The following is a 16,708-nucleotide window of genomic DNA, read 5'->3' as shown; positions in this document are numbered from 1 at the left end:
TGACATCTAGATTTTAGTCTTAATAATATGAACCTTATTTCATTTGTATGTTGACTATATGATGTTGAATGTATTATCAATATTCAAGAAACTAGTTCTAACAAACATTTGCTGATCGATTCCCCTATATCTCCAAAATATTATCCTCTAATATAGGTACTCCCTACTGTAAAATGGAGGTATTCTTTAAAAGATATCCAGAGAGAAAAATTCTCCTTATCGAGCCCTACTGATATATTTACTTATTGTTATTAACTTGACCCTCAAACAACACAAGTTTGAACTGCCAAGGTCCACTTAACTTGGATGTTTCTTGATAAATACAATATTGTAAATGTATTTTCTCTTCCTTATGATTTTCTTCATAATGTTTTCTTTAGCTCACTTTACTATAAAAATGCACTACATAATATATAAAATATATTTAATCAACTATTTATCAGTAAGTCTTCCAGTGAAGAGTAAGCTATTAGTAGTTAAATTTAGGGGAGTCAAAAGTTATATAAAGATTTTCAACTGCATAGGAAGTTGATACCCCTAAACCCCACATTGTTCGATAGTCAACTGTATGTATTTTCATAAACAGTTTTGTAAATTCCAATTCTTCCAAATTATTTGGTGCTTTTCCATAAAAAGAAATAAAACACATGAAATTACTAAACAGAAATTACCTATGAGGGACTCTTAGAACCACAGGCCCAGGTGAGGACTCTACATTACCTTGCTCTTTTCTTTTTCCAGTCTCTCCAAAGATAATATACTCTCTCCCTCTACTCCATACTAAGAATTACACATATCCTCAAACATTACCAGTGATTACTTCTAAGAGTTATGAGTGGTTTTTATATTTTTTAAATTTTCCATTCATTTCTATCATGAGCTTTTCTATTTTTATAATCAAAGGAAAATGTTTTTAAAATGTATTTTATACAAAATAAATAGAATTAAAAGATAAATATACACTTTCCTTTTTGACACTAAGAAATAAAACATGAATTTAGGACTTATCCCAAAGAATTCCCAAATTAGAATAAGACATAGTAACAGACATGATTCACACCTGTTTTTCAGTGGTTTTCTTTCTAGCTTCTGCCCTCTCTTCTAATTCTTCCAATTCATTATCCTCAGTATCAAGATCATCATCATCATGTTCATCATCATCATCAAACTCCTCCTCCTCATCAAAACCCTCTTCATCATCATCTTCTATCTCAGCTCCAGAATCTTCATCTTCATCATCGTCATCATCATCATCTTCCTCTTCTTCCTCTTCCTCTTCTTCTTCATCATCTGTTGCATCTCCTGTTTTACCTTCCATATTACTTAGGTCTGAAATCAAAAGTGCCTGCAAGCCATTCCGTAATTTGATGTAGCTAAAAAAGAAAAAAAAAAATCACAAAGCATTTTGAGTCAGCTATTCATTACACACACCAACACAAATGATCATCTTACCAGAATAAAAAAAACAAAAAACAAGTATATATACACATACATACACACCCAACACTATGTTTATATTAATAAAATCGGGTGTTTCTGCAGAGGGGAATCTCAGACACTTAACAGTTCCTGAGTAGCTAAAGAGAAAAGAGACATTTCACTTTATCTTTGAATTCTGAACTACGAAAATACATTTACCTATTCAAAAACCGAATCTCAAAGGAGTGAAACCAACAAACCCACAACTTGGCTTCTCCTACTATTTTTTTAATTTATAAGTCCTTAATAAATATTTTACCATACCACAGGACTTAACAGAAACACCAGAAACTATCACTCAATGCACAGGGCAGTCAGGCCAGCTTAAATAGTAAAGCAAAATCTCATGTATTGAGTTGCTTCCGTTTTGTACAATGTATTTGATATTTTTTATCTCTGTTGCTTCCGTTTTGTACAATGTATTTGATATTTTTATCAGTTTCCAGAGCTGCTTTTATGATTAAAAAAAAGTGGTTACAACTCTAAGAAAATTAAAACTAAATCCCACACAGACTGGTAGCCTAGCAGGAAAATGACTATCCTATTAGTAAAACTGCTATGCCAGTTTGATAACTGAGTGCCTACTATTAAATTCTTCTGCTTATACTTATTCTTTCATGTGTTATTCAATAGCATTTACTTAACAGCCTTTAATGTATCAGGTACCATGCTACATTAAGAGTAAAGTTCGTAAAACCACATTTCACCATCTAGTAAAATATGATGCAATTAAGCCAGTACAATCTGGAATGATAGAGCTAAACATGGAATGTTAGAAAGAAGGAAGCAATAAGAGAAGCCTTTAAAGGAAGGTACAATTAAGCCCTGAAGATGAAAAACCTTTGGAAATGACATTAAATACTATGGCTCAGTGAGTGGTTCCTTTTTTCTCTCCCCTTTCATTTACAACTAATCAGACTTTCATAACTAAAACAACAACAACCAACAACAAAAATGGCCCTAAATAGCAAACCAGGAAACTGCAACATCCATCCATGTAATTCAAAGTGGATAGATTGGGCAACCCGGTGGCTCAGTGGTTTAGTGCCACCTTCAGCCCAGGGCGTGATCCTGGAGACCCGGGATCCAGTCCCACGTCGGGCTCCCTGCATGGAGCCTGCTTCTCCCTCTGCCTGTGTCTCTGCCTCTCTCTCTCTCTCTCTCTCTGTCTGTCTGTGTGTGTGTGTGTGTGTGTGTCTCATGAATAAATAAATAAAATCTTTAAAACAAACAAACAAACAAAGTGGGTAGATTGGGCCATGGAGAGGCTGTGGGAGCCAGTGTCAGCAGGTCCAGCAGCAGAACAGCACAATGTTTTGGGCACAAGAGGTAGAGGGGCAAAGCAGTGGGTTGAGGTCTACCCAGCTGTGGAATTCTGCAGCTGGAAGGACCCATTGCTCTGAGGAGTAACAGTAATGACTGTAGGGAGGGAAAAGAAAGGGAAGTAATCAAACAACCAGAATGTAAAGAAAACATCTCCTGTTGTGTGTCCCCAGGAAAGGGGGACCACATCCAAAGACCTCTGGGTACCCCAACTGGAGGATCCTCCTACCAGGCTCTGGACACACCCAAAGCCTCAAAAGCCAAGTATACCCCTTCCTCCCAACTCTGCTTGCTTGCTTCCTTCTTTCTTTCCTTCCTTCCGTCCTCTCTCCTTTCCTTCCTTCCTTCCCTTTTTCTAAATCATCTACTTCCAACCTTAGCAATAAATCAACTCTGGTGTACTATAGTACCACCTTCTGGAAAACAAAAAGAAAGCTCCTAATTTACCAACCTGTTGAACTATTAAAATCAAAGTAAACAAAACCTTGCTTATGTAAGAAAGGTGTTTGCTATAAAATGCTGCAGCAAAGGCACTTTTCATCAAACACCATCAAAAATCACAAAAAGGAAATGACAATTTTCTAGCAACTGAACCCAAAGACATGGAATATTGCAACCTTAACTGGTAAGAATTCAAAATATTATGAAGAAATTCAACAAGCTACAAAAAACTCCAGGCAATACAATGATCTCAGAAAGAAAATGAATGAACATAAAGAGTACTTTACCAAAGATACTGAAATTCTAAAAAAAATAAAAATCTAAAAAATAGAAATTCCAGAGCTGAAGAAATTAATAAATGAGAGGGATAAAGAGTGCATTGAGAATGTACTAGAAATTGAGCAGATAGGTGGAAAAGAGAATTAACAAGCTGGAAGATAGGAATCTAGAAATGATTCTGGTGAAAAAGAAGAGAAAATTAAGATTTTTTAAAAGTGAGGAAACCCAATGAAAATTATTAAAATTCATTAGGAAAGCCAACATAAGAATAATGGGCATTCCAGAAAAAGAGGAGAGAATGTAGGTGGCATTGAGTTTATTTAACAAAATAATAGCTGACAACTTCCTAAACCTGGAAAAGGAACTGGATACACAAGTCCACAAAGCCAACAGAACACCTTATTATCTCAGTGCAAAAAGACCTTCTTCAAAACACATTATACTAAAACTGTTAAGGGGCGCCTAGCTGGCTCAGTCAGTTGAGCTTCCGATTCTTTCATTTGACTCAGGTCAAACTTCTTTGATCTTGGGATTATAAATTCAAGCAGCACATCTGGTTTAGAGATTAATTAAAAATAAAATCTTTTTAAAAGAATTTTAAAAGAAATAATAAAACTGCCAAAAATCAATGATTAAAAAAAATGTTTTGAAGTAGCTAGGGAAAAGATAGTAACCTACAAAGGAACTCATATTAGGCTATCAGCAAATTTCTCAGCAGAAAACCTACAGACCAAGAAAGTGGAATGACATATTCAAAATGTTGAAAGATAAAAACTGTCAGCCAAGGATACTCTGACCAAGTTATCCTTCAAATATGAGAGAGGGGATCCCTGGTGGCTCAGCGGCTTAGCGCTTGCCTTTGGCCTGGGGTGCGATCCTGGAGTTCCGGGATCGAGTCCCACGTCGGGCTCCCGGCATGGAGCCTGCTTCTCCCTCCTCCTGTGTCTCTGCCTCTCTCTCTCTCTCTATGTCTATCATAAATAAATAAATCTTAAAAAAAAAAATTACAAAAGAGAAATAAAGGCCTTCCCAGACAAAAAACTAAGGGAGTTTACCACCATTAGACCTTACTTAACAAGAAATGCTAAAAGGAGCTCTTCAAGCTGAATGAAAAGACATAAGTACACTAAACTATGATTAAGGTAATACAAAGAAAACTGCAATTCTTTTTTTTGAATATATTAAATTCTGGGGAATGTGGGTGGCTCAGCTGGTAAACATCTACCTTGGCTCTCAGGTCATGATCCCAGAGTCCTAGGATAGAGTCTCATGTCTCTCCAGCTGGGAGTCTGCTTCTCCCTCTGCCTCTCTCCCACTCATGTTCTCTCGCTTATGCACACACATGCACTCTCTCTCTCAAATAAATATTTTTTTAAAAAAATATTAAACTCTTAATTATAAAAATTAAAGGAAAAGAGCATTAAAATAACTACAGCTATTACAACTTAGTAACAAAACCACAGCATAAAAAGAAATAATTTGCGATACCAAAAATATAAAAAAAAAAAAAACGTAAAATGATGGAACCTTTATCGACAAATGAAGATAAATTGGTATCAGAAGAAAAAGAACTATTTTATTTATGAAATTTTTTTTCATAATTGAGTTTTTATTGGTTGTCTGAGGATCAGTACAGACATTTCAATTTGTACAATTCTTAATGTACATACCAAAAATCTAAAAAAATCATGCAGTTGTGATTCTTTTCCAAGTTATTCCAGTGACCTTCTAGCTTAAAATTTGGAGGCAAATTTTCTTAAATAGTATATCAAGCACCAATATCTTCAAATGTTGATATGCTGTTACATTAAGTCCCATTAATTCACAATTTAATATCATATATACTACATACTCAAATTTTTAATATTGCATAGCACATTAACAAAGTTACTAGAAAAAACTGGACTACTACAACCGAGATGTTAGAGTGCACCCCTCCCCCCTGACTTGCATGTACCTATGTTCTCTCTCTTTCTCTCTCCCTCAAATAGATAAAATAAATCTTTAAAAAATATATTCCCCTGGATTGTACAAGAAAGGAGACAGGGAACACTGATAAGACATGGTATATGATATCAATCTGACTTGGCTTCTTTTTCTCCTGCTTCATCCAAGGTTGAACTCTCATTTTTAGTTTCTCCATTTTCTGCAAGTAGTCTTTTCATTTCTTAGCCACTTCAGCCTTTTTTTCCCCTTTGTCTGCACTTTTTTGTCTGAAGATTTATCCTTTCCTGCTGCCTCTTTTGGGTTTCATTCCTACTTTTGCAGGAGCAGGTTTAGCTGACAGCCTCACTGACCTCCTCTTGCGCTCTTTCTTTGCCACCCTCTCAGTGGAGCTGACCTTATTCTTGAGCATCAGGGTGAGTGAGGCAGGTGTGTGCTAGGTGCCTGCAGCCACAGGGACAGAGAACTTTCTCAAAGCTGGGCTGCCTGACCACTGCTGCTCCTCCTGCCCTATATCTATGAAATGTTTTATGTAATCCTCATGATAACCACAAAGCAAAAATCTAGAGCAGAGACAGAAACAAAAAAAAAAGGAGAGACTAAACAAATCACCATGGAAAACCACCAACTTACAAAAGTAGACAGAAATAGAAGGAAAAAGAAACAATGGAGACAACAAAATAACCAGATGGCAAAAAACAAGATGGCAGTAATAAATCCTTACATATCAATAACCCCCCCCCAAAGGTAATGGATTAAACTCATCAATCAAAAGGCAAAGAGTGGCTGAATGAATAAAAAAGCAAGACCCAACTATATGCTGCCTACAGGAGACTCATTTCATTCAGCTCTAAAGACACACATAGTTTAAAAAAACCAAAACGAAAACGAAACCCACATGTATTTGAAGTGGAATCAAAAGAAGGTAGACCTAGCCATACTTTGATCAGACAAAATAGACTTCAAAATAAAGACAGTCATTATATAATGATAAAGGTATCAGCTCATCAAGATAGATACATATAACAATCATAAATGTGTGTTCCCAACACCCAAGCAACAAAATATATTAAGCAAATAATAACAAATCTTAAGGGAAAAATAAACAATAATTATATCAGCAATGGGTAGATTGTCCAGAAAGAAAATCAACAAGGAAACATTGGGATTGAACCACACTTAAGAACAAATGTACTTAATAGACATATGAAACATTCCATTCAACAGCAGCAAAATACATTCCTCTCAAGTGCACATAGAACAGTCTCCAGCTTACATCATAATAGGCTACAAAACAAGTCTCAGCAAATTTAACATTGAAATCATACCAAGTATCTTCTCTGACTGCAATGGTATGAAACTAAAAGGAAAGTGAGAAGATCTATAAATATGTGGAAACTAAAAAAGACACATCTAACCAATTAAGTCAAAGAAAAAAATCAAAAGAGAAAAAATATCCCAATACAAATGAAAATGGAAATACAACATACCAAATATTGTGGGACATCCAAAAGCATTTCTGAGAGGACAACTTATAGCAACAAACACATATATTAAGAAATCAGAGGAGCACCTGAATGGCTTAGTCAGTTAAGCATCTGCCTTCGGCTCAAGTCATGTCTCAGGGTCCTGGGATAGAGCCCCACATAGGCTCCCTGCTCAGCAAGGAGTCTGCTTCTCCCTCTCCCTCTGCCCCTCCCTACTCATACTCACTGTCTCTGTCAAATAAATAAATAAAATATTTTTAAAAATTAGAAATATTTCAAATAACTTAACTTTGTACCTCAAGACATCAGAAAAGTACAAATTAAGCCCTAAATTATCAGAAGGAAGGAAATAATAAAGATCCTAGGAGAAACAAATGAAATACCAACAAATTACCTAAGCTAGAAGAAATGGATACATTTCAGGAACACACGACCTATCAAAACTGAATCTGGGACACCTGGGTGGTACAGTGGTTGAGTGTCTGCCTTCTGCCCAGGGCATGATTCTGGAGTCCCAGGATTGAGTCCCACATCAGGCTCCCTGCATGGGGCCCGTTTCTCTCTCTGCCTATCTCTACCTTTCCCTCTGTGTCTCTCATGAATAAATAAATAACATTAAAAAAAAAACTTAAAAAAAAAACTGAATCAAGAAGAAATAGAAAATCGGAATAAACCAATAACAAAGAGACTGAATCAGCAACCAAAAAACTCCCACCACAGAAAAATTTAGGACCAAATATCATCATTAGGGAATTCTACCAAATATTTAAGGAAGAATTAACATCTCAAATCTTCCTCAAATTCTTTTAACATATCAAGGAGGAGGGAACACTTCCAAACCATTCTACAAACCCAGCATTACAATGATATCACAAGAAAACTATAAGCCAATATCCCTAATGAACACAGATGCAAAAATCAAAATATTACCAAACCAAGTGAAGAATACATTAAAAGGATTATACACTATAACTAAGTGGGAACTATCTCTGGGATGCAAAGAAGATTCAATACATGCAAACCAATAAATGTAAAACATCACATCAACAAAATGAAAGATAGGGCAGCCGGGTGGCTCAGCAGTTTAGCGCCACCTTTGGCCCAGAGCGTGACCCCGAGGTCCCAGGATAGAGTCCCACGTTGGGCTCCCTGCATGGAGCCTGCTTCTCCCTCTGACTGTGTCTCTGCCCCTCTCTCTCTGTCTGTCTCTCATGAATAAATAAATAAAATCTTAAAAAATAAAATAAAATAAAATAAAATAAAATAAAATAAAATAAAATAAAATAAAATAAAATAAAATAAAAGGTAAAAATCAAATGATCATCTCCATACATGCCAAAAAAGCATTTGACATAATACATCCTTTCATGATAAAAACCCTTAACAGACTGGGCATAGAAGGAACATATCCCAAACATAATAAAGGCTCTATGTGACAAACCCACAGTTAATATTACAAGCATACCTCTGAAATACTGTATGTTGGCCCCAGATCACCACAATAAAGCAAATATCACAATAAAGCGATTCATATGAATTTGTTTTCCAATGCATATAAAAGTTATATTTATACTATTCTATTAAGTATGCAAACACCATTGTCTTTAAAAAGTACATACTTTTTTTTTTAAAGGACATACTTTAATTAAGGATATTTTATTGCTAAAAAATGCTAATCACCATCTGAGCTTTCAGCAAATCATAATCACTGATCACAGACCACATAACAAATAAAAAAAATTGAAACATTGTGAGAATTATCAAAATGGGATAGAGAGACATGGAGTGAGTGAATGCTGTTGGAAAAATGGTACCAACAGATTTGCTTGACACAGGGTTGCCATAAACGCTCTATTTGAAAAAAATGCAGTATCTGTGAAGCACAATAAAATGAAGTATGCCTGTATACTAAATGAAGAAAAATTTTAAGTGTTTTCTCTAAGATCAGAAACAAGACAATGATGTCCACTCTTACTACTTCTATTCAAATAGTACTAAAGCCCTACCTCAAGCAATTAGGCAAGACAAAGATATAAAAGGCACTCAAATCAGAAAAGAAGAATTAAAAATTACCATTATCTGCTGATGATATGATCTGAGAGAAAATCTCAAAGAATCAATCCAAAAACTATTGGAATTAATCAACATTTCAGTAAACTGGCAGATAAACTATGAATCAACAAACCAATTGCATTCCTTTATAGTAATGATAAAGCATTTGAAAAACAAAACTATCTCATTTACAGTAGCATCAAAAACTATGAAATATTTAAGAATAAATTTATGCAAGGAAGTGAAAGATCTGTACAATGAAAATAATACTTTGCTAAAAGAAACTTAAAAAGAGGTCAATGGAAAGACATCCCATGTTCATGAGTGAGAAGAATTAATATTATCAAAATGGCCATGCTACCCTACAGATTCAATGCAATCATTGAATATCAAAATATCAGAGGCATTCTTCACAGAAATAGAAGAAACAATCCTAAAAGTTGTGTGGAACCACAAAAGATTTTGAATAGCCAAAGAAACTGTGAGAAAAAAAACAATAAAGCCAGAGGTATTATTACACTTCTGGATTTCAAACTATACTATAAAGCTATACTAATAAAAAACAGTATGACACTGGCACAAAAATAAGACACATCAACCAGTAGAACAGAATAAAGAGCCCAGAATTAAATCCCTGGATATATAAATCCCTGGATATATGGTCAATCAATATTCAATAAAGCTAAGAATACCCAATGGAGAAAGGATATTCTCTTCAACAAATGGTGCTGTAAAAACCAGAGAAACACATGCAGAGCAGTGAAACTGGATCCTTATCTCACACCACTCACAAAAACTGAAATGGATTGAAGACTTAAATGTAGACCTGATACCATAAAATTCCTAGAAAAAAATGTTGGGAAGAAACTCATCAATACTGGGCTTGGCACTTGATGTGATGAGCACTGGGTGTTAAGCTATATGTTGGCAAATTGAACTCCAATAAAAAATTTTAAAAATTTTTAAAAAAAGAAGCAACATTAGAATAAAGTGGCCAGCTGCAGACATGGAAAAAAAAAATACCGGGCTTGGCAATGATTTTTCTAACACAATGTCAAAAGCACAAACAACAAAACCAAAAAACAAATAGTGCTACATCAAACCCAAAAGCATCTGTACAGCCCAAGAAACAATATGAAAAGACAACCTACAGAACAGGAGAAAATTTTTATCCAACCATATACTGAATTAGGAGTTAATATCAAAAAAAAAGGAGTTAATATCCAAAATATATAAATAACAAGGTCAACTTAATAACAAAAACAATTCAATTAAAAAATGAGAACTAAATAGACACTTTTCCAAAAAGAACATCAAAATGGCCAACAGACATGAAAAAGATGCTCAACGTCACAGTTATCTGGGAAATACAAATCAAAACCACAATAAGATACTACCTCATACCTGTTAGAACAGCTATCATCTCAAGAAGACAAAAGACAACAGCTGATGGCAAGAATGTGATGAAAAGAAATCCCTTACACATTGCTGGTAGGTATGTAAATTGGTCCAACTACTATGAAAAACAATGTGGAAATTCCTCAAAAAATTAAAAATAGATCTACCATATGATCCAGCATTTCCACCTCTGAATATATACCCAAAGAAAATGAAAACAGGAATTCGACAAGATACATGCACTCATATGCTTACGGCAGTATTAATCACAATAGCCAAGATATGGAAACAACCCAAATGCCCATCAATGAATGAATGGATAAAGCAGATGTGGCCCATATACACAAAGGAATATTATTTAGCCATGAGAAAGGACAAAATGGATAGACCTTGAGCACATTATGCTAAGTGAGATAAGTCAGAGAAAAACAAGTACTGTAAGATATCATTTATATGTGGTATCTAAATAAGTTAAATCTATAAAAAGGAAAATAGAATGGTGTGTGTGTGTGTATATATATATATACAGATAATATAGAAAATATTGTACTATAATTATGTAATGTGATAAACATCACTACATCAGCAATCATATTATGATATATAAATATATCAAAGTGTATGCTGTATACCTTAAACTTACACAGTGTTACGTGCCAAACTTACTCAACAAAAAAAGAAAAAAAAATGTCTAGCAGAAACTGGGAAGAATAATATGCAAAGAAAGACAGGGAAAGGACCCTCTGGCTTAAGATGAAAGATTGAACAAATGGATTTATCTACTTGTGTATCAAAAATCTCATGTAGGGATCCCTGGGTGGCGCAGCGGTTTGGCACCTGCCTTTGGCCCAGGGCGCGATCCTGGAGACCCGGGATCGAATCCCACATCGGGCTCCCGGTGCATGGAGCCTGCTTCTCCCTCTGCCTGTGTCTCTGCCTCTCTCTCTCTCTCTGACTATCATAAATAAATAAAAATTTTTTAAAAAATCGCATGTAAATAACAAAAAAAAAATTGTGGCTATATTTTGTTTTAGTTTTGTTTGAGAATAAAATCATGACAGACTTAGATAATAGAAAAGGACACTGCTAGCAGATTGGAAATGTTTAGAAATTATTAGAAGACACAGGGTGGCTAGATGGCTCAGGTGACTCTTGCTTTTGGCTCAGGTCATGATTGTGAGATTGAACTCTGTGGGGCTCCATGCTCAGCACAGAGTTTCCTTGAGGTTCTCTCTCTCTCTCTCTTCCTCTGCTCCTCCCCCAGCTTGCATGTGCACTCTCTTTAAAGTAAATCTTTTTAAAATAATAAAATAAAAAAATAAAATAGCACCCCAATCTCTATCCTCTTTTACCCTGCTTTAACTTTTTTCACAGCATTTATCAACACTGGGCTCCTTCTTCCTTCTCTCTTTCTTTGACTGTACCTTATTTCAGCTCTCAGGGCAAAGCTATTCTTTTTCTTCACAGCTATACCACAGCACCAAAGACACTGTCTGGCACTTAGGAAATATTTAAGAAACATTTGTTGAATGAACAAAAGGAGGTTAATGCCTGATACAAGATAGGACTCAATATTTGCTAAATGAAAATCTAACACCTAGTTTTATAAAACTAAAGAAAAGTATGTGTACACATGTACACATTAAATGTATATAAAAGGGAACACCTGGGTGGCTCAGAGGTTATGTGTCTGCCTTCGACTCAGGGCGTGATCCTGGAGTCCCCAGATCGAGTCCCATATTGGACTCCCTGCATGGAGCCTGCTTCTCCCTCTGCCTATGTGTCTGCCCCTCTGTGTGTGTGTCTCTCATGAATAAACAAAAAAAATCTTTTAAAAAAATGTATATAAAAGTATCACAAAAGAATTAAAAGGACAGAAACCAAATTTAAGTTATATATAAAGAAAGGGGAATAAAAGAGCAGCATACAAAATTCTATGCTTCATAATTTCTCTATACTCCATAATTTCTGTACTTTTTCAACCATTTTTTTAAAATTTTATTTAAATTCAATTTGCCAACATATCGTATAACACCCAGTTGCTCATCCCATCAAGTTTTCTCAATCTTTTGTAATAAAAATGTTCACTTATTATTTGTATAATAAAAATAATTTAATGAAAATCCCAAACCTACTAGTTAACAAATTACAAACATACATACAAAGCCCTTAGCTTTATAGAGGGTTAACTTTTATAAATCAACATCAAATCCATTTAAAGAGTCATGGGAAGGAAGCCTGAGTGACTCAGGGGTTGAGTGTCTGCCCTCAGCTCAGGGCATGATCTTGGGGTTCTGGGATCGAGTCTCGCATCAGGCTCTCCACGTGGAGTCTGCTTCTCCCTCTGCTTGTGTCTCTGCCTCTCTCTCTGCGTCTCTCATGAATAAATAAAATCTTATTAAAAAAAAAAAGAGTCACACACACAAAAATGTTCTTTATCATTACTTCTATTCCACATTATATTAGAAGTCCTACTCAATGAAAAATGACCAAAATATAAAAAGTAAGGCAGGGCGCCTGGGTGGCAGTGTCTGCCTTCGACTCAGGTCATGATCCTGGAGTTCTGGGATCAAATCCCGCATTGGGCTCCCTGCTCAGGGGGAGTCTGCTTTTCCCTCTGCCCCCCTCACCCTGCTCATGCGTGCGTGCTCGCTCTTTCTTTCTCTCTCTGTGAAACAAACTTTTTTTTAAAAAAGGCAAAAATACTGAAAGCTAAAAAATTACACTGCAGATTATATGATTACCTAGAGAATATGAGAATTTAGAAAAAAAAATATTAGTACTAAACAGAGTTCAGAGTAAACTATTCAAATAAGAACCATGAACAAAAAAAATCATGATCTTTCCTATCTACCAAACCAATTAAAATGAGATTTAAATATAAGACCCTATTCACAAAAACAGAAACTATAAAATACCTAAATATATACTTAATAACATTAGCTAACATGTTAAATGTGTTAACTTACACATTTTAACCACTGCATCCTCACAATAACCCTAATGAGTTATTTAAGACTCCCATTTTATGGATGAGGAACCTAAAGCACAAAAAGGGTTTTTCATTTGCCCAAGCTTCACAGAGACTGACCCAAGCAGCACGGCACTAGAACCCATTCTTGTTACTACTATTCAACAGTCAATAGGAAAACTAGAAAACTGCAGAAGAAAACAGAAGACCTGACTAGCCATACCATGCTACTGAATGGGAACAGTCAATATTAAAAAGATACAAATTCCTCCCCCAAATAAATCTCTAAATTCAAGGCAATTAAAAAAAAAAAGTTTTTTGTGGATCATACCATACAAACTTATTCTAAAATTCACGGGGACAAGAACACATAAATGGCAAGAACATTTGAAAAAGGGAAATTATGAGGTGGAATGGCCTTACCAATTATAAAAATATAAATTTTTAAATCAACTGAAATCAAACAGTATACTGATACAGGAACATAGATCAACGAAAGGACATTCTAGAAACAGCAGCGTTTACAACACTGTTGCAGCACCATTTGCTACAATTCATAAATGATGCTGAAACAACAGGCAATTCATTTGAGGGTAAAAAAAAATATTACCTCTTTACACTGAACACGTATAAATTTGAGAGATTATAGAGCTAAAAGGGAAAAATGTTCTTAAAGTATTTAAGTAATTAAGAGGAAATCTGTTATAATATTGGGGTGAAGAAAAATCTGTGTTCAAGGAGACACAAAATCCAGTTTATAAAGGAAAAAAAAAACTGGAAAGGTTTCACTATATTGTAATTTTATTTTTTTCTAAAACAAAGCATCATAAACAAAATCAAAGGGCAAACTGTATACAGGCATATCTCAGAGATACTGCAGGTTCAGGTCCAGACTGCTACAAGAAAACAAATATTGGGATCCCTGGGTGGCACAGCAGTTTGGTGCCTGCCTTTGGCCCTGGGCGCGATCCTGGAGACCCGGGATCAAATCCCGCGTCGGGCTCCCTGCATGGAGCCTGCTTCTCCCTCTGCCTGTGTCTCTGCCTCTCTCTCTCTCTGTGACTATCATGAATAAATAAATAAAATCTTTAAAAAAAAAAAAAAAAGAAAAAAGAAAACAAATATTATAATAAAGCGAGTCAAATGAATTTTTTGGTTTGTTTCCGCTATACTGCCATCTGCTAAGTGTGCAATAGCATTATATCTTTAAAAAAAAAAAAAGTACATGGGCAGCCCCGATGGCTCAGCGGTTTAGCACCGCCTTCGGCCCAGGGTGTGATCCTGGAGACCCAGGATCGAGTCCCACATCGGGCTCCCTGCATGGAGCCTGCTTCTCTCTCTGCCTGTCTCTCTCTCTCTCTCTCTCTCTCTGTGTGTGTGTCTCTTGTGAATAAATAAATACAATCTTTAAAAAAAAAATAAAAACCTGTTTAAAAGGCAGCCCCGGTGGCTCAGCAATTTAGCACCACCTTCAGCCCAGGGCCTGATCCTGGAGACCCAGGATCGAGTCCCACGTCAGGCTCCCTGTATGGAGCCTGCTTCTCCCTCTGCCTGTGTCTCTGCCTCTCTCTCTCTCTCTCTCTCTCCTGTGTCTCTGCCTCTCTCTCTCTCTCATGAATCAATAAATAAAATCTTTAAAAAAAAGATGAAAAAAAACCTGTTTAAAAAAAAAAGTACATACCCTAGTTTAAAAGTACTTTATTGCTAAAAAATGCTTATCATCACCCAAGCTTTAGTGAGTTGTAATCTTTTGGCTGGTGGAAGGTCTTGCTTCAATGTTCATGGCTGCTGACTGATCATGGTAGTGGTTGCTGAAGGATGGGTTAACTGTGGCAATTTCTTAAAATAAGACAACAGTGAAGTTGCCTCTGCATCAATTAACTCTTCCTTTCAAAAATGATCTCTCTGTAGCATGTGATGCTGTTTGAAAGCATTTTATCCACAGTAGAATTTCTCTAAAGATTAGAGGTAATCTTCTCAAACCCTGCCACTGCCTTACCAACTAAGTTTATATAATATTCTAAATCCTTTGTTGTCCTTTGAACAGTCTTCATAGCATCTTCAGCAGGAATACAGTCTATCTCAAGAAACCACTTTCTTTGTTCATCCTCATTCATTCAAGTTTTATTAAGTTTTGCAGCAATGCAGTCACACCTTCAGGCTCCACTTCTAGTTCTCTTCCTCTTTCCACCCCATCTACAGTTATTTCCCCCACAGAAACCTTAAGCCCCTTAAAAGTCATCCATGAGAGTTGGAATCAACTTCTTCCAAACTCCTGCTCATATATTTGCAGGTAGTTTGACCTATTCCCATGCATCACCAATATTCTCAACAACATCTTAGAGTGGTGAATCCTTTCCAGAAGGTTTTCAATTTACTTTGCCCAGTACTTGCCCAATTTATATTGCCCAGATCCATCAGAGGAATCACACTATCTGTGGCAGTTATAGCCTTATAAAATCTATTTGTTAAATAAAGCTTACAAGTCAAAATTATTCCTTGATACATGGGCTGCAGAATGGATGCTGTGTTAGCAGGCATGAAAACAACATTCATCTCACTGTACATCTCCATTAGAGCTCTTGGATGACCAAGTGCATTGCCAATGAGTACTAAGATTTTAAAAGCAATCTTTTTTTTCCACGTGGTAAGTCTCAACAGTGGGTTTAAATATTCAATAAGCCACATTGTAAATAGATGTGCTATCATCCAGGCTTTGTTGTTCCATTTATAGAACAGAGGCAGAGTAGATTAAGCATAATTCTAAAGGGCCTTAGGATTTTCAGAATGGTAACTGAGAACTGGCTTCAATTTAGAGTCACCAGCTGCCATTAGGTCCTAGCATGAGTCCGCCTGTCCTTTGAAGCCACGCAATGATTACTCCTCTATAGCTATCAAAGTCCTAGAGAACATCTTCTTCCAATAGAAGGCTGTTTCATTTATACTGAAAAACTGCTGTTCAGTGTAGCCACCTTCTTTAATTATCTAAACTAGATCTTCTGGATAATTTGCTGCAGCTTCTACATCTTGCTGCTTCACCCTGCAATTTTTTTAAGGTGTATTTATGGATTTGTATATATGGATGGATGGATGGATGGATGGATGGATGGATTTGAGAGAGCGAGCAAAAGAGAGAGCACAAGCAGGGAGGAGGGGTAGAAGGAGAAGCAGACTCCCGGCTGAACAGAGAGCCCAACAAAGGGTTCTGTCCCAGGACCCTGGCTGAAAGCATGACCTGAGCCAAAGGCAGACACTTAACCAAATGAGCCACCTGGCGCCCCCTGCATCTTGCGCTTTCATTTTACGGAGACAACTCTTTCTTCAAATCTCATAA

The 16,708-nt window shown here is 36.0% G+C and overlaps 1 protein-coding gene across 4 annotated transcripts in view; it reads right to left on the bottom strand.

The window, feature by feature from the left end:
- The window catches only part of NRDC (nardilysin convertase), a 90,614-nt gene that overhangs the window by 51,940 nt on the left and 21,966 nt on the right, over nucleotides 1-16,708 (bottom strand). For all 4 annotated transcript variants that reach the window (XM_025420084.3, XM_049094291.1, XM_049094292.1 and 1 more), the window contains exon 2: nucleotides 1,061-1,373. In XM_025420084.3, coding sequence (XP_025275869.1) covers nucleotides 1,061-1,373 — 313 coding nt within the window. The remainder of the gene's footprint in view (nucleotides 1-1,060; nucleotides 1,374-16,708) is intronic.

Source organism: Canis lupus, chromosome 15, assembly GCF_003254725.2.
Source record: "Canis lupus dingo isolate Sandy chromosome 15, ASM325472v2, whole genome shotgun sequence".
In the NCBI taxonomy this organism is placed as follows: Eukaryota; Metazoa; Chordata; class Mammalia; order Carnivora; family Canidae; genus Canis; species Canis lupus.
Note: the sequence above shows the minus strand (reverse complement) of the source record. Positions and strands in the feature narration are given on the sequence as shown.